Source organism: Xyrauchen texanus, chromosome 18 (assembly GCF_025860055.1).
Source record: "Xyrauchen texanus isolate HMW12.3.18 chromosome 18, RBS_HiC_50CHRs, whole genome shotgun sequence".
Taxonomy (NCBI): Eukaryota; Metazoa; Chordata; class Actinopteri; order Cypriniformes; family Catostomidae; genus Xyrauchen; species Xyrauchen texanus.
Window position 1 is genome coordinate 40,357,081 of NC_068293.1, and position 15,386 is coordinate 40,372,466.

A 15,386-nucleotide genomic window follows, 5' to 3' on the forward strand; every position below is an offset into this window, starting at 1 on the left:
AGTGGAGCGAGGCATCTTGAAAAAGACGCCAGTACTTTTTGTGAATAGTTCGTGAGAACTAGCTTGCTGAATAAAAGGATACGCCGTCGGATGGCGTAGCTCGCAGGATGGCTGAAGGTGGCTGAGACGGCCGGCTTCTTCTAGCGCTGTCCACGCTTGCTAGATGCCCCTCAAACGGCGACGCTGCTTCCAGGTCAGCGATGCGGAGAGCTTCGCTGAAGAGATGAAAATCAGGGTTCCAGCCTACGTAACTACGCTTATATGCACTCTAGTCACGCCCATTTTGGCGGGCTTTGATGCAGTGAGCGCGCGGACGCCTCTCATTGGATGCGAGTTCGCCCAAGCTCGTCTATAGGCTGCAGCAGTTGCCGCAGAGCAACCTATGAGCTCGCTAGCTAGCTCGCTCAAGGTCTGCAGCTGCCGCACTGCGTTGACAATGGATACAAAAATTAAGGATAATTTTTTGGCTTCAATATCTCAGAAAAGTTGAATCTTTCCCGTAGCGTAAGCTAGCTTACGCAATACGAGAGAACCTCTCGTAAGAGAACCTGGTAATTCAGCACATTTAGGTAGTCAGCTGAGATTATATTACTGCTGCATAACGTTGCTGAGCCTAGACCTGACCAATTGAAGCAACCCCAGTTCAAAACATCAGACCACATGACCTTTTTCCATTGCTCCACAGTCCAATCTTTATGCTCCCTAGCAAATTGAAGTCCTTTTTTTTTTTTTGTATTAGCCTCACTAACAAGTGGCTTTCTTGTGGTCACACAGTTCTCATCATTGTGAATTTGGAAATGCTCTTACTATCAAGATTGTTGGTGCCAGATGCGCTGGTTTGAGAATTTCTGTAACTGCTGATCTCCTGGGATTTTCACGCACAAAAGTCTCTAAAATGTACTCAGAATGGTGCCAAAAACAAAAAACATCTAGTGAGGGGCAGTTATGTGGACAGAAATACCTTGTTGATGAGAGAGGTCACCAGAGAATGGCCAGAATGGTTCGAACTGACAAAGTCTCGGTAACTCAGATAACCGTTCTCAGTCATATTTATTTATAATGCACATTTAAAAACAACAGCTGTTGGCCAAAGTGCTGTACAGTGTTTAAGCAAATAGTATAATAATTAAAATTAGGACACAAAACAAAATCACAGACAATGCACAAAACATTTTTACCACTATACCTACTTATAACCAGATGCAATAATAAATAGATGAGTTTTAAGAAGAGATTTAATATCATCATATGTTAATGCAGTTTTTATGTAAAGTGGCAAATTATTCCAGAGCTGTGGAGCAGCCACTGAGAAGGCTCGATCTCCTTTAAGTGTGAGACGTGTCCTTGGAACAGTCAACCGTAGACTATTGGTTGATCTGAGGTCTCTGGGTGTATTGTGATGAAATGAAAGAAGATCTGAGATATATTGGGGAGCCAAACCATGCAAACCACATGCTCTGTACAATTGTGGTGAGAATGCTATTCTGAGATGAGGGTTGGTGCTGTTTTGGTGGCATAAGGGGGACCTACACCTACCTATATATATATAAGGGCTGCACGATTTGGACAAAAAGTCATATTGCGATTATTTTTAAAAATATTGCGATTGCGATTTGAACTGCGATTATGATGGTAATGTTTTCCACAAAACATTTACCACAAAATTGCAAAAACGCTACTGGGGTTTTCACACTTGAGCCCTCTTAAAAAGAACCAAACTGAGACCTTTTTTCAGTTCAACCACAAACAAATAAATATGTAAACATTGAAACAAAGTCTTCTTCATATCCAAATGTTATCATCCACCGTGTACCTGTTTTTGTCCATTTTGTGACAGGGTCTCAGCTCACTAAGCATCATCAGTTTTTGAAACAGTCAACTTGAATATTAGGGATGCTCCAATCATGATTTTAACATCCGATACGATCTCCAAATTTCTTTTCATCTCATCAGTCGATGCTGATCATTTAACTTTAATCAGCAGCTCGGTCAAAACTGGTTATATGTAAGCTCTCTGCTCAATGTCCCTGTTAGCTGAATTTCCCTGTTGGTAAAACTATAGTTGTTGCCTAGTTTTTGCTGTCAAAAATAATGTTGGTTGATTGAATAATTCAGTATACACAAAATATAAATTTAAAATATAAATGTTACTCTTTATTCTAGGCCTTGAAAACTAGTAGGCAAACTATTCTTTACTGTATATAAGATAGTCCTAAAGAATGAGGTTTAATCACTGATCTATATATATGTCAAACTCAAGTTGAACTGACACCCATTGGTGTGATTAAATTTAAAGTGAAAATTTTGCATAGTTTGTCACCATTTCATTTAATTATTTGTATTTATTATTTTATAATATTTAATTTAGCAATGCATTATATTATAGTACCTAAATATATGATATAGATTTATTGTATGTATGTTCCTTCCTTTTCATTTTGTTGGATGTTGGTAATATTAGTTCCGCTTTCACTTGTTTCTGCAGGGAGTGTAATAAGAGTGACACGCTCTCTCTTGAGATAAACAAATGACAGGAGAATGAAGAGATGTTTCTGGACAGTACAGGTGTTACTGTTAATGCTGTGTGGAATAATTAATGCTTCTCAACAACTTCTCTGGTGATGTAATGTGGAATAATGAAGGCCTCTTTTAAACTTCTTTTGTTGGGGGTAGCTGCAGCTGCTTCCTGTTCTGAAGATGTTCTAAGGAATGTGTTTTTTCTCTCTACTCACGTTTCACACGTAGCTCAAACATGTATGTCACCCCCATATAAGGTAAAGAACTCTTTCATTGGTGGGGGTCCAGTGGAATGTGGTTTTTCTGGACCATATAACAGAATGCTGAAACAATAAACGTTGAAGAAGGGATTTGATACCATTGAGTGTCTGTGTCATTTCTTTCTTCCCTCAGCTAAGCCGTATCGAGACGGGGATTGCGTATCAACAAATAAATTAAATACTTAGGATGACAAAATTATCTAACATGCTGTTTACTCAGCAATCATTTAATAAAGATGTTTGAATTATACCCCATCTTGTATTCCGCGTTATTATGATACCTGATTCTTGCGGAGACAGAGATGCTGCTTCCGCAGATAATAATAAAAAACGCCTCACGCAGGACGCGCCAGTTTAGTGTAAATAAAGCATTTAGCGTACGTAAGTACACGGAACGAACTCATTCAAATAAGCTCAAAATAAGCATGAGAGGGAGTTGTGGAGCACAGAACCGCTCTGAAAACACTGTAACAATGTTCTAACTTAATATAAGACTGGACTGAGCAGCGCAAATAAACTTTTAAAGGAGCAGACTATTTATTTATTTAATTAAATCGCAGCCCTTTGAAATGTAATAATCGCACAAGGTCATATCGCGGTTTCGATTTTATTTCGATTAATTGTGCAGCCCTAATATATATATATGTGCTGTATATATAAATGACAGTAAAAGGTGGCACATATTCTGATAAAGGAGGATGGCTAACATTTAACCCTTTATCAAATAGAAAAATTCAGCCAAACTTCTTTGACACAGATGAAACATTGTTGATGTTGCTTGACCAACAAAATAAAATGAGGTTTCATGGAGGATGGAGTCGACTGCGAATATGAATGAAAGTTGGTGAGATGGCTTAGATGTAACACTGTGCTTCTTAATGTCTGGTATATTCTTACCTTCCTCATCTTCACTCTCTATGTTGGACAGCAGAAGAACAAAATCATAAGAAATTGTATACATTTAAAGAGAAAGGGAAAATTACTGACACATTAATAAAAAGATAAACACAGGCTATTTTAAATAAATAGTAAAAAGTGAAGAATATTATTTTTTTTCAAGTTGCAAAAGGACAAAAAAAGCACCATAAAATACGTCTTCTGAAAAGGCAAAACAGGATTTTAGACCTTGACCAAAACACCAAAGAGAAGATTAAACATAACCACTACATCCCTTATTTTCAGTAAGTACATGACATATTTTAACCTAACTTTAGTAAGACAAAAAAGCCACTGTGACACATTCAAAATAAAGTGCACAGGATGTACGGTAACTCAAAGCTCTTATGTTTTCACAGGCCTTGAATGAACTCCCTAAGGAACAAAGCTGAAATCAACCCTGCACAGAAGCGGGTTCCAAACTGAACAGCTCGCCAAACCTCTCCATAGGATCCCGTTACTTATGAGCCTACAAACCCATATTCCACCCCAAAATCAAAAGAGAGAAATAAGAAATTATATTTGCTGCCTTTGGAGGCAACATTTATAGGTATCACAATGTAGGTGCACCTCTATTTGTTCTGTTATCTCTCAATGTATATATGGTATAGACACATGTATATACTGTTAATATATATATATACTGTGTGTGTGTGTGTATATATATATATATATATATACATATGTATGTATGCTCTGTATGTGCCCATTTATAGATCACAATACAATTATCCCAATATTACTGCATACGAAAAGAAACCACAGATCCATTTCAAGATACTTATGAGCTCACAGCTCAAGAGAGGAGAAAGGGAGACAAGGAAACATTTATGATGAGAAATGAAAGGTCATTTTGATATATGACAGACCAGATGTATTTGAGCTTCAGGAGCTAAAAGTTCAGCCAAAAGACCACATGTGTACTGTATGCATGGTACTGTGTGTTTTAAGTCTCACCTGAGCCCGTCTGGTTCAGATGTATCTCAGCAGGGTTGTGGGGCTTCAGGCCGAGGAAGGACAGAGGAGTTTTCGCCAATCCCGGAGGAGATCGACCTAAACAGACAGAACACGCACAAAAAAAAAAAAAACTTTATTATTTAGAGCATTATCAGCTAAAGGCTTAGGCCTGAAATATACTGTACGCAAGCACATGAACTCCTCAAACTATACGCAAGCTTGAATTCGTATGTAGTTTTGATCTGAAACAAGGCTGTTGCAATACAATCAGATATAATTTTGTATTTGTTTTTATTTATGCAAGCAGACATACCATTTCTTGCAGTTCAATTAATGAATAAGCAGGTCGAAATAAATAAGCATCCAATCATGATATCGCAATGCATCGAAATGTATTGAATTATAACATTTGCATTACAATGTTTATTGTATCTCGAGGTTGCTAGCGACACCCAGCCCTGTTTTCAAAAGTATGAGAGCACAAATATGTGTTGCATTCTCAGCATTACCACAAGGGTACATATTGTAACGTCAACAGTCTTCCTGAACAGTCAGTTTTCTCTGGTCAACTAATGTCACGGCAGAGCCTGCTACCTGAATAACAACACTTCCCATTTAATGGCACAGTCATATGAAGGCAACTCTATTGCCCCATTAAGTACTGAGGTCTGTTACCACCACAGGAACACAAGAACAGACGTTAAGCATGTTCAATGGGAGCAAACTTGCAATATGTTGGCGAAACATTCATGTCTGTGTTTATGTACTTGCGTGAAGTGTTTCTGGCCTTGTGCAGTACAAATCTGTGTGTACCACTTTCATCTTAAATGTTTGAACATTCAATCTTATCAATAAAATGAGTTTTTGAAAGATTGCAGTGGTAAAGACAGCTTTAAAAGACAGCAGACAGAGATTTCAGTATGTGACATGGCTGGGGAATGAGCTCATGTCTCATGCTCTGCGGTAAGGCCATGTAAGTGGATTAGCACTTGCTGTAACTGTGCTCAATGAAAAAATGACAACAAGACAGATCATGCAGACAGAAAGCACCTCAGTGAAACAAATATTTCAACACTTAAATGAAACAGAAAACATGACCTAAACAAAAAGTTTGTACAATGCTACAAACAACAGGACACGTGACTCAAAACCATGAATACACAGTGGTGCCCACACAAATGAGGAAAATAAATGGTGATGTGGCCACAGAGCTGTGGAAAGCAACAATTTTGAAGACAGTGAGGATTTTGTTCTAAGAAGACATCTCTAAGTCAAATCACCTGGATGCATTTGTGAAGAGCTTATGATTAAGTGGCACTGTTGACCTGGTATTAACATTTGTCTTGGGTGAACAAATCACAAGAGGTCAGGCGAGATTGATCATTGTTTACACCTGGTATTAACATGAATCAATGTTATTATAGTTTACATTTTTGTTTTATTTTCATATTGTTCTTCCATTCTAAACATCTAAACATCTAAACATACCCATGTGTATATATGGATATGTGTGAGTATGTGTATATGTGTAGATGTAAATGTATCTTGTATTGTCTTTTCATTTAATTCTATCACGTCGTGTGGCATTGTTATGTGATTTTAATTAGCCACACTTTATAAAAGCCTCCCGACTAGGTAATTTTCCACACCCTGATGAAGGCTTTCTATCTAAGCCGAAAAGCTTCGGTTTGTTGAATGTTTTTTACCGAACAGCTATGACTCAATAAAGGCTTTTCAAATGTGTAGCCAACTTTGAGTGCCTTGGACTACTAGTTTTGTGTTCAAACAGAAGATCCCTTATCCAGAGCACCAGTAGGAATGTCTTCACACCCAAGCAGCACTCCTTTCATGTTTTGTTTGACTGTCCTTCCATTCTAGTTTAATTTTCATTGATTTTCACTCTGTAACATTTATTTATTTTTGATTTTTTTGTTTTGTTTGTTTCATTTCAGTTTTAGTATTTGGGGGTGACCAAAGTAAATGCATCAATTGATGTAATTTAAGGATTTTTAATAGTGTTGAATTTCTCATGGCTGTCAAGTTTTACTGCTATTTAGTGCCATTTTTATGCTTAATGAAGCTGGACTGTCAAGGTTTAAAAATCTTATTTATCTATGATTAAAACAAATTTAACAATCTGAAACATATTAATCTGAAGTAAATTTATTTTAGGTTAGTTTTTTTATATTAAGTTTTTATTATCAAAACTTATGTAAATTTTAATTTTTCATTTAACTAATATGTTTTCATTTAAATTCCCTTAACAATAATAGCTGTTCTGTGACCACTTAAAAATTGGATTTCAAGGAGAGGGTACATGCATCACTTACTTTGTCTTTGCACACTGTCCTCAATGTATGCAATGTTGATAAAGTCCATTATGTAAAAAAGTAAAATTCATAAATAAATAAAATACTAATAATAAATTGGCACAGTTTTGCTTCCAAAAATACTGTGCATGCTTCACAGGATCTACATTAATTAATTTATCCAACGTGAACTATTGGTGTCATTGCATGTTAATATCAGGCAAAGAAACACAGTTAAATCTTGTGCGCATATATATATAAGCATGATGAATGGGAATTATATTAAAAATGATTCCAAAATAAATAGTTAAACATTCTAAATTCTGTATTCTATCTACTGGCGACCTGTCCAGGGTGTCCCCCGCCTTTCGCCCAATGTTAGCTGGGATAGGCTCCAGCCCCCGCGACCCTGCACACAGGATAAGCGGTTGATGATGGATGGATGGATGGATGTATTCTATCTAGATATTTGTTGTTTGTTTATTTATTAGTTTTTTTCTCACAAATAACTTGCAAAAAGTAAACACTTGGTTTTAGCACAGTGGATGATAGCGAAAAAGCTGAATGTGGTTTGTGTGATCGGTTTACAAACTGGATCTCGTATACACCTTTATTTAGCTCTCTCAACTTCAGATCGCATCACCCGAGACAAATGTTAAAATCATTGTGTGCTCTTGAGTATGTGTGTGTTCTTTAGGGTTGCTCTCCACATGCATGTTGGGTAAAGCAGAGCTTGAGTTTCCACAGGGCCTGGCAGGCATCATTGCCAACATCTGGACCAGACATGCATCCTCCACTTACCAAAGAATGCAAATCAATTCTTTGTTTTGCAGCGTTAAGCGTTTCAGCAGATGATACAAGGAGAAGGGGAAGGGTTGTAAAGGGAAGCTTTTCAAGCCTCACATTCTCTGCAGGAGGAGGAAGCCATGGAGATGAGTTACCAGAAATTGGCTGTTGGAGCATGTGAGCATCTATCCACTCCCAAAGAGCCCATGCATGTCACTTGGTCCCCAGGATAAAACCACCCAGAAAGCTCCAAAGATCAAATGAGCAGATCCTTTAAAGGAACTTTTATAACATTAAGCTGACAAATGTTATGATGTATTTTTTCAATTAGAGGAACTACATTTCAACCAAACTGCCCTTTTGCCAGGTAGAATCTAAATGATTAAAATAAAGTAGGAATGTAGTTAAATCAAGGCTTGTTTTCCACAAACAAGGAATAATAATATTTATTCATGTGAATTTATTTGCACCAATATAACAATACATATAAGCAGCAACATATACTAAAATATTTTAATATATTAAATATTATAAACCTTAAATCATATATAATAAAAATTCCACAATGAGAGTTCTGTGAACATATTTAAGTAATGAAGCAACCGATTCATAAAATCAGAATTTTAAATTGATTAATTTAAATGGACAGTTTCAACTGATTCAATAAATTGCAATGTCCGTACTGTGAGATGCCTAAGAGAGCACTACAGGGAGACAGGAAGGTCAGTTGATCATCCTCACAGTGGCAGATCACGGTAACAACACATGCACTGGATCAGTACATCTGAATATCACACCTGTGGGATAGGTAAAGGATGGCGGCAACAACAACTGCCCGAGTTACACCAGGAACGCACAATCCTTCCATCACTGTCCGCAATAGTCTGAGAGAGGCTGGACAGAGGGCTTGTAGGCCTGTTGTAAGGCAGGTCCTTACCAGACATCCCCGGCAACAACGTTGCCTATGGGCACAAACCCACCTTCGCTGGACCAGAGAGGACTGGCAAAAAGTGCTCTTCCCTGCGACGTCGCAGTTTTGTCTCACCAGGGGTGATGGTCGGACTCGCGTTTATCGTCGAAGGAATGAGCGTTACACAGAGGCCTTTAATCTGGAGCGGGATTGATTTGGATCGGATTTGGAGGGTCCGTCATAGTCTCGGGTGGTGTGTCTCAATGCTGTGCTTTACGGGGAAGACATCTTCCTCCCTCATGTGGTACATGTCCTGCAGGCTCATCCTGACATGACCCTCCAGCATGACAATGCCACCAGTCATACTGCTCGTTCTGTGTGTGATTTCCTGCAAGACAGGAATGTCAGTGGATCTCAATCCCATTGAGAACGTCTGGGACCTATTGGATCGGACAGTGAGGGCTAGGACCACATTCCCCCAGAAATGTCCAGGAACTAGCAAGTGACTTGGTGGAAGAGTGGAGTAACATCTCACAGCAAGAACTGGCAAATCTGGTGCAGTCCATGAGGAGGAGAAGCACTGCAGTACTTAATGCAGCTGGTGGCCACACCAGATATTGACTGTTGCTTTTCATTATAATCCCCCCTTTGTTCAGGGACACATTATTCAATTTCTGTTAGTCACATGTCTGTGAAACTTGTTCAGTTTATGTCTTAGTTGTTGAATCTTTTTATGTTCCTACAAATATTTAGACGTTAAGTTTGCTTAAAAGCAGTTGAAAGTGAGTTTCTTTTTTTTTTTTGCTGAGTTTACATTGTGAATATTCGATATATCGCATAGCCCCAAATAAAAGGGTGGATTGTGATGGAATTTATTTTTGTGTTATGGCAGGCAGAAACTATGCTGATCTGTGCAACTAGTAGCAGAACTAGTTTGAAGAGCTTTGAATGTAAGGTGTCTTCTGGGTAAGATGTCAGCTCAAGTGGCTGAAATGAAATGTTTTCAAATAAGATGTCTGCTGGAAAGAAATGCTGTGGAAGTCCAAGGAAAACAGAGCTGCTTATGTATTGTGTGTTAAACTTACGTGTGTCTAAACTTGTAAAGAGACTATAGACTTTTATGAAGGGGTTTAAATTAAACCTGCTGGGACAATATGTTGTAGGGGAAGATGAGGCAATAGGTTATAAAAACTAATGCTTCCATTGTACAGGAGTCAAATGTGTGCAATCCTAGATTTCTAATGTGGTCTCCAATGTTTGAACACCACTGTAAAGTATGTGATTGAGATACAATGAAACATTGTATTGAAGACCAACATTGTTCAAAAATGCTGAAAGATGGCAATAGGTTTCAGCCCACAGACGTTGGGAATTTCTGAGGAGCAAGTGAGAATTATGGTCTTTCAGATCTGATAATTAAAGTCACATTCATCCAGCAAACAACACTGTCGCTTTGTGTTGCTAGACTCTGCGATCTGTGTCTCTGGTGGGCGTTCCTACTGCTTTTGCTTTAATATTTTTGGCGGACTACACATCTGGCCATAGTAGCTTTAGCAATTCTGATTACAGATTATACTGCAGGTAAAACAAAGATATCTTTCTAATTTCTAATCAGTTCTACTGCTGCTAAAAATGTATATTCTGCAGGGGAGAGTGTTTTATATAAGCTTCAGCAGTGCTCACTGCATCATATCATAAACAAGATGAACATTCTCTCAATGTATGAATCTAACTAACTCACTAACTAAGTTCCCCACGCATCATTTCATTAGGCTATATCAATGTACTGTATGAGGTTACAGAAAAATTATTTAGAATCGCTCACAGAAACTTTTAACTTCTCCGTCTTGCCTGCAATCGACTCCAGTATCTGACATTCACAGCAGACGGGTGACGTGAAATCCACTGTCTCCCCTCTCATTGCTGGTCACTCTTGAATGTCGCTCGTCATTTGCATAAACTTAAACTTTTCTCATATTTTCTTGTCACTCACCACGGTGACCTCTGTCACCAACAGTCACTGTCACTCTTGTTGCCGGAAGTCGCTCTACTCTCATTGAAAATGCATGGGGTCGTATGGCTTTGTTGCTATTATGAATTATAAGTATATTTATAATTTACATTGACTTGATCCCCCCCTGGTGCCTTACAATTTGGCTAAAAGAAGCTATCTTAGAAGGCAGCAGAATCGTGCTACCTATCATTTGGAACAGCTTGTGCATCTGGAGTTCACCTAAATAGGCTGCGTACGTAGGCAGCTCACAAGATTTTGGAACGGAGTCAGTATATGAACAAAACAAGCCTCAATCTAAAACCACTACAAAAGCAATAATATCCAAACAGCTGAGAGATCGATTTAATTATAGTATCTTACTCCTACCGCCAACTCTACTTTGAGTTTAAAGTGTTTTCCAGACAAAGAACAAAAACATAATTCAGTGATGGCTGTGATTTCTCTATTTCAAAGTGTTGGTAAAGAAAGGCAGTAATCCTACAGCTCTATGGCACCCTCCTCCTCCAGCGGGGGAACTTACACATGTTGAAGTAAGGGGTTTGTGGCGAGACAGGGAAGGCAGGGGTTTGGGGTAGGGCCTCACCACCGACAGTCGGAGGGGGGCTGTTGGGACCCCCATCCAGTTCCTCAAACGCTTCTCTGTAGCTGTGCATATGTCTCTGGAGAAAGAGGAGACAGGTGGATAAATATCCATATACATAAAAACAAATATACACACCCAGGGTCCAAAATTAACAGTTGACCAGCCCAACATGAGAGCTAAAGTTGGCTTTGGAGAGAAAATAAAACGTCACAATTTGATAGTGGTCGATAATTCTTTTAGGAACTGCAAATAATGCATGCCAAACTCTAAAGGGCTGTTCACACTGAACATGTTTTTTCCCCCAGCATCTGCACTGTTTCTCAATTGGTCTTCTATGTACACGAGTGCTAGACGGACATATTTGACCGTTGCGCAAGAAAGCATTCGGTCTGACACCGAACAGAACCCTAAGAATGTTTTCTGCATAGTTTCTGAGACAGATATGAATGGAAACTAGCTCATTTTGTATATGATGCTACAAGTGACACAATTATATGTGCTGTTCACTAATAAGCAAGAAATAAAACAGCTAAACAGTCTGAAATATGGCAATAATTATAAATTTTTTCTCAAGATCATTTTGGACCATGTATACAGTCATCAAAAAGAACAAGAATAAAGCTTGTCAGCAGCTGAATTATTTCTGCAACCAAAACAAGAAACATGCAAAGAGCTCTGTTGGGTCTACCTCCTTGGGCCGCCCCCCAGGATTTAGAGCAATTGTATTGGCCAGCTCAGGTGAGATGCATCGAATGGGGGAGCGGACTGAGCTTCCTCGCGTTGGGCTCTCGTCTTGGGACAGGCTCTCGCTGGTGGTCCGGCGCCATCCAGGTGCTGAGCCCTCATGTGGTGAAATTTCACCAGACTGAACTCCTGCCAAAAAAAAAGAAGTCATCTTTAATAGGTATTAGGACTGCAAAAGAATATTCATCATACTTCATTTAAGAGTGTGAATTCTGCACCACTAGCTTCTAGTGGTGGTGATTTTGATTAATTTTAGTGATTCTTTTGACTCCATTCACCATAAAGATAAGTACAGATTCGTTTATTGATTCGTTCATTGACAATTTCTGCAAGTTAGGCCTTTGCACCAGTAGATGGCGCCAAATGACTGTTTTTAAAGAAACTGCCTTGGACCAAAAGCACAGTCATTCACGACTAGAACAAGTCTAATGATCCTTTATTAAAATTTGTGTGTGTACAAAATGACAACAAAGCATATTTATCATACTGTGAACTGTTCAGCCCAAGTTTTTATCAAGCTATATATATATATATATATATATATAAAAGACAACAATACTTGCCTAAAAAATTATGAGTTTCATAATGTCTGTATGTCATTGAGCCAGTGTTTACACTTTTCAGGATGACTCAAGTGGCTGATTTAATAGTTATACTTCTTTTCTTAACGTTTCTGTATATTAAGACCCCTGCTCACATATTAAAAGATTAAGATGGGATAGAAGAAAGTATTTTAACATGAAAAAATTTACTCACTTCTGATCCTTAAATAAATAAATAAAATGCAAACATATTACTTGAAAAAATCCACGGGGAACTGCAAGTAAATGGTAAATGGTCTGCACTTATATAGCGTTTTTTTAAACTTAACGGTATTCAAAAACTTTACACTGTGTCTCATTCACCCATTCATACACACACCAATGACGGCAGATCTGCCATCCAAGGCACTAGCCTGTCATTGGGAGCAACTTGGTTCAGTGTCTTGACCAAGGACACTTCGGCATGTGGAGTCAGTGGGCCAGGAATCAAACCGCCAACCCTACGATTAGTAAACAACCCCCTCTACCACCTGAGCCACTGCCGCTCCAGTGACTTCAAAATAATTAACACACAAAAGTGTTAACACTCTCACCATATTACGTTTATTGGAACTACAAAGAACGCTCTTATTCAAACAGGCAAGATTACAAAAAGCTGGAAAATTAAAGCAACTCTGCAAATGTATTCCTCTTTAAAAAAAATACAAAAATTAAATAGTGTATACTTCTAGCTAAAGTTCTGGAACAGCCTCAAAGCTACTCCAAAAACTGTTTCACCATGTCTTGTTTGATACCAAGATTTGCTGGTGTAAATAAAATTAGATTTGTGTAAGTCTTCTCTCTTACACAAAAACTAAGGGCGAAATGGGAACAAAAAGGATAACCGAAGTTAGTTGGTAACGCTGTCTAATTCAATATATTCAAATAGTTTTAATACTGCAGTTGTGCTAACTTTTGTTGCTTCTATTTTCCATCAAATTAAAAGTGAACGATAACATTCTGCCTAACATATCCTTTTGTGTTTTACAGAAGAATGCAAGTCATACTGTACAGGTTTGGACAACATGAGGGTGAGTCCATGATGAGAGAAATTAAAATTTTGTGTGGATTATCCCTTTAAAAAGCAGTTGAATTTTCCTATGCATGTATTTGAAGATACCTTCAACTCTTCTGTGGAAATGTAAGAATAAGTAGAATTATTTCTACTATTCCTTGTATGAACAGATAAAGAAAAGTGTTCTATGTCTGTAAAACAGCATTTGCAGCACAGAAAGTTTTGGGCCTGTTAAACTGCACACAGTTTAAAACAGTGGACAGTCTTAATACACCCTGGTGGGAGTGAGCGGAGTGTTTTGAAACCAGGCAACAGGCTGAACAAAATATTTACTAGCTCCCTGAGTGTGGCCTATGATTGATCTGTGTGGTCAGACCACAGCTCAGGACCCCTACAATCTGATCTTCAGTACCTAACGTGCCCTGGGAAACAAATGTGGAAAAATACAATAAAACAAATTACATGAATATAAGGTGTGTACAAATTAATTAATTTAACTGGATTATTAATTGCATAATGTTATTTTGGACCTCTGAGACCCCAGACAGAAGTAATTTACGATTTTTCATCAATGATGGTTAAAGCATGTCAAGTGTTTTGTTTAAAAATCAGTTTTCATAAAATTAGGTAAAGTCATTTATATTAAATATATTTTTTGAGCTATGAAAATGGTCATCGGTCTCTTAGACCCAAAACAGAACACATACGTTTAACATGACGCTAGTCAAACAATGTGACATACACTCCCTGGATGCATTTAATAATTGAATGTGTGCACGCAAAAAATAAACCATTCAGAACAATAGCATGGTTATGTCAACACAAAGGGTGGGGCTTGAAAATGGTCTCCAAAGCTGTTTCTAAGGCAATGCAAAACTGACTGATTTGGGAAGGCAGCAGATGTTTGGAAGAAACCAGTGCTTAAAGTGCTGGAATATCATGTGGTGTACATCCCCAGAGTCACTTCACACAAGGTCAGGACAGAAAACATACAAAACAGATGTAGCACACAAGCAGTGCTTTACAGCTGTGCATGACAAACCCTGCACTGTTACCTTAGCAACCACAAAGTCCTAATAGATCCAAGCTGGCCTAGGTGCAGATCCCATTTCTTTTCACTGAATTATCTCAGAAAAATGTAATCTTTGAGCATACTGACATTCAGTATACAGTATATTTTGATAGTTATGTATCTCTCAAAAGGCTAAAAGAGTGACCAAACAGAAATTACATCCAATTGGATTCAAAATGTTTAATGAAAGTAAAATTTCATTAAACGAAATTCATTAAATTTAAAAAATGAGGAAGTGTAAGGAAGTATACTTAATAAGTTTTAATTAATACACTCAAAAAATATATATTTTTGACTATTTTTAAGATTGACATGTTTCAATTTCATAAAATTTAATTGTGTGAGGTTTAAAAAAAATAATAACTTAGAACATTTCGTTTTTTTATTTTATTTTATATTATTAAATATTACTCAATTCAATTTGATGGATTTTTTTTATGAAATTGAAATGCGTAAATCTAAAAAAATATTTTTGAGTGCACCAATTTAATAAAACGTACCTAGATAAAGTTTTACTAAAACATTTTATTTTATGACATAATATGTACTTCTGTTAAGATTTGAGTGATGATGCCAAGGAGATATTGAATTAAAGGTTGATTTATTAAAACAGTTTAAATTGATTCACAGAAATGAATTGCGAAAACAAATTTTCTTACTCAGTATTTTTGTGTTGTTTCCTGTAAAATAATCTCAAAATCC

General features: G+C 37.6%; 1 protein-coding gene across 8 annotated transcripts in view; it reads right to left on the bottom strand.

Annotated features, from left to right (window-relative positions):
• The window catches only part of tns1b (tensin 1b), a 343,137-nt gene that overhangs the window by 34,254 nt on the left and 293,497 nt on the right, over positions 1-15,386 (bottom strand). For 7 of the 8 annotated variants that reach the window (XM_052147959.1, XM_052147963.1, XM_052147960.1 and 4 more), the window contains 3 exons: positions 11,961-12,145; positions 11,210-11,348; positions 4,671-4,766 (listed from right to left, as the gene is read on the bottom strand). In XM_052147959.1, coding sequence (XP_052003919.1) covers positions 4,671-4,766; positions 11,210-11,348; positions 11,961-12,145 — 420 coding nt within the window. The remainder of the gene's footprint in view (positions 1-4,670; positions 4,767-11,209; positions 11,349-11,960; positions 12,146-15,386) is intronic. The other variant, XM_052147962.1, reaches the window with a different exon arrangement.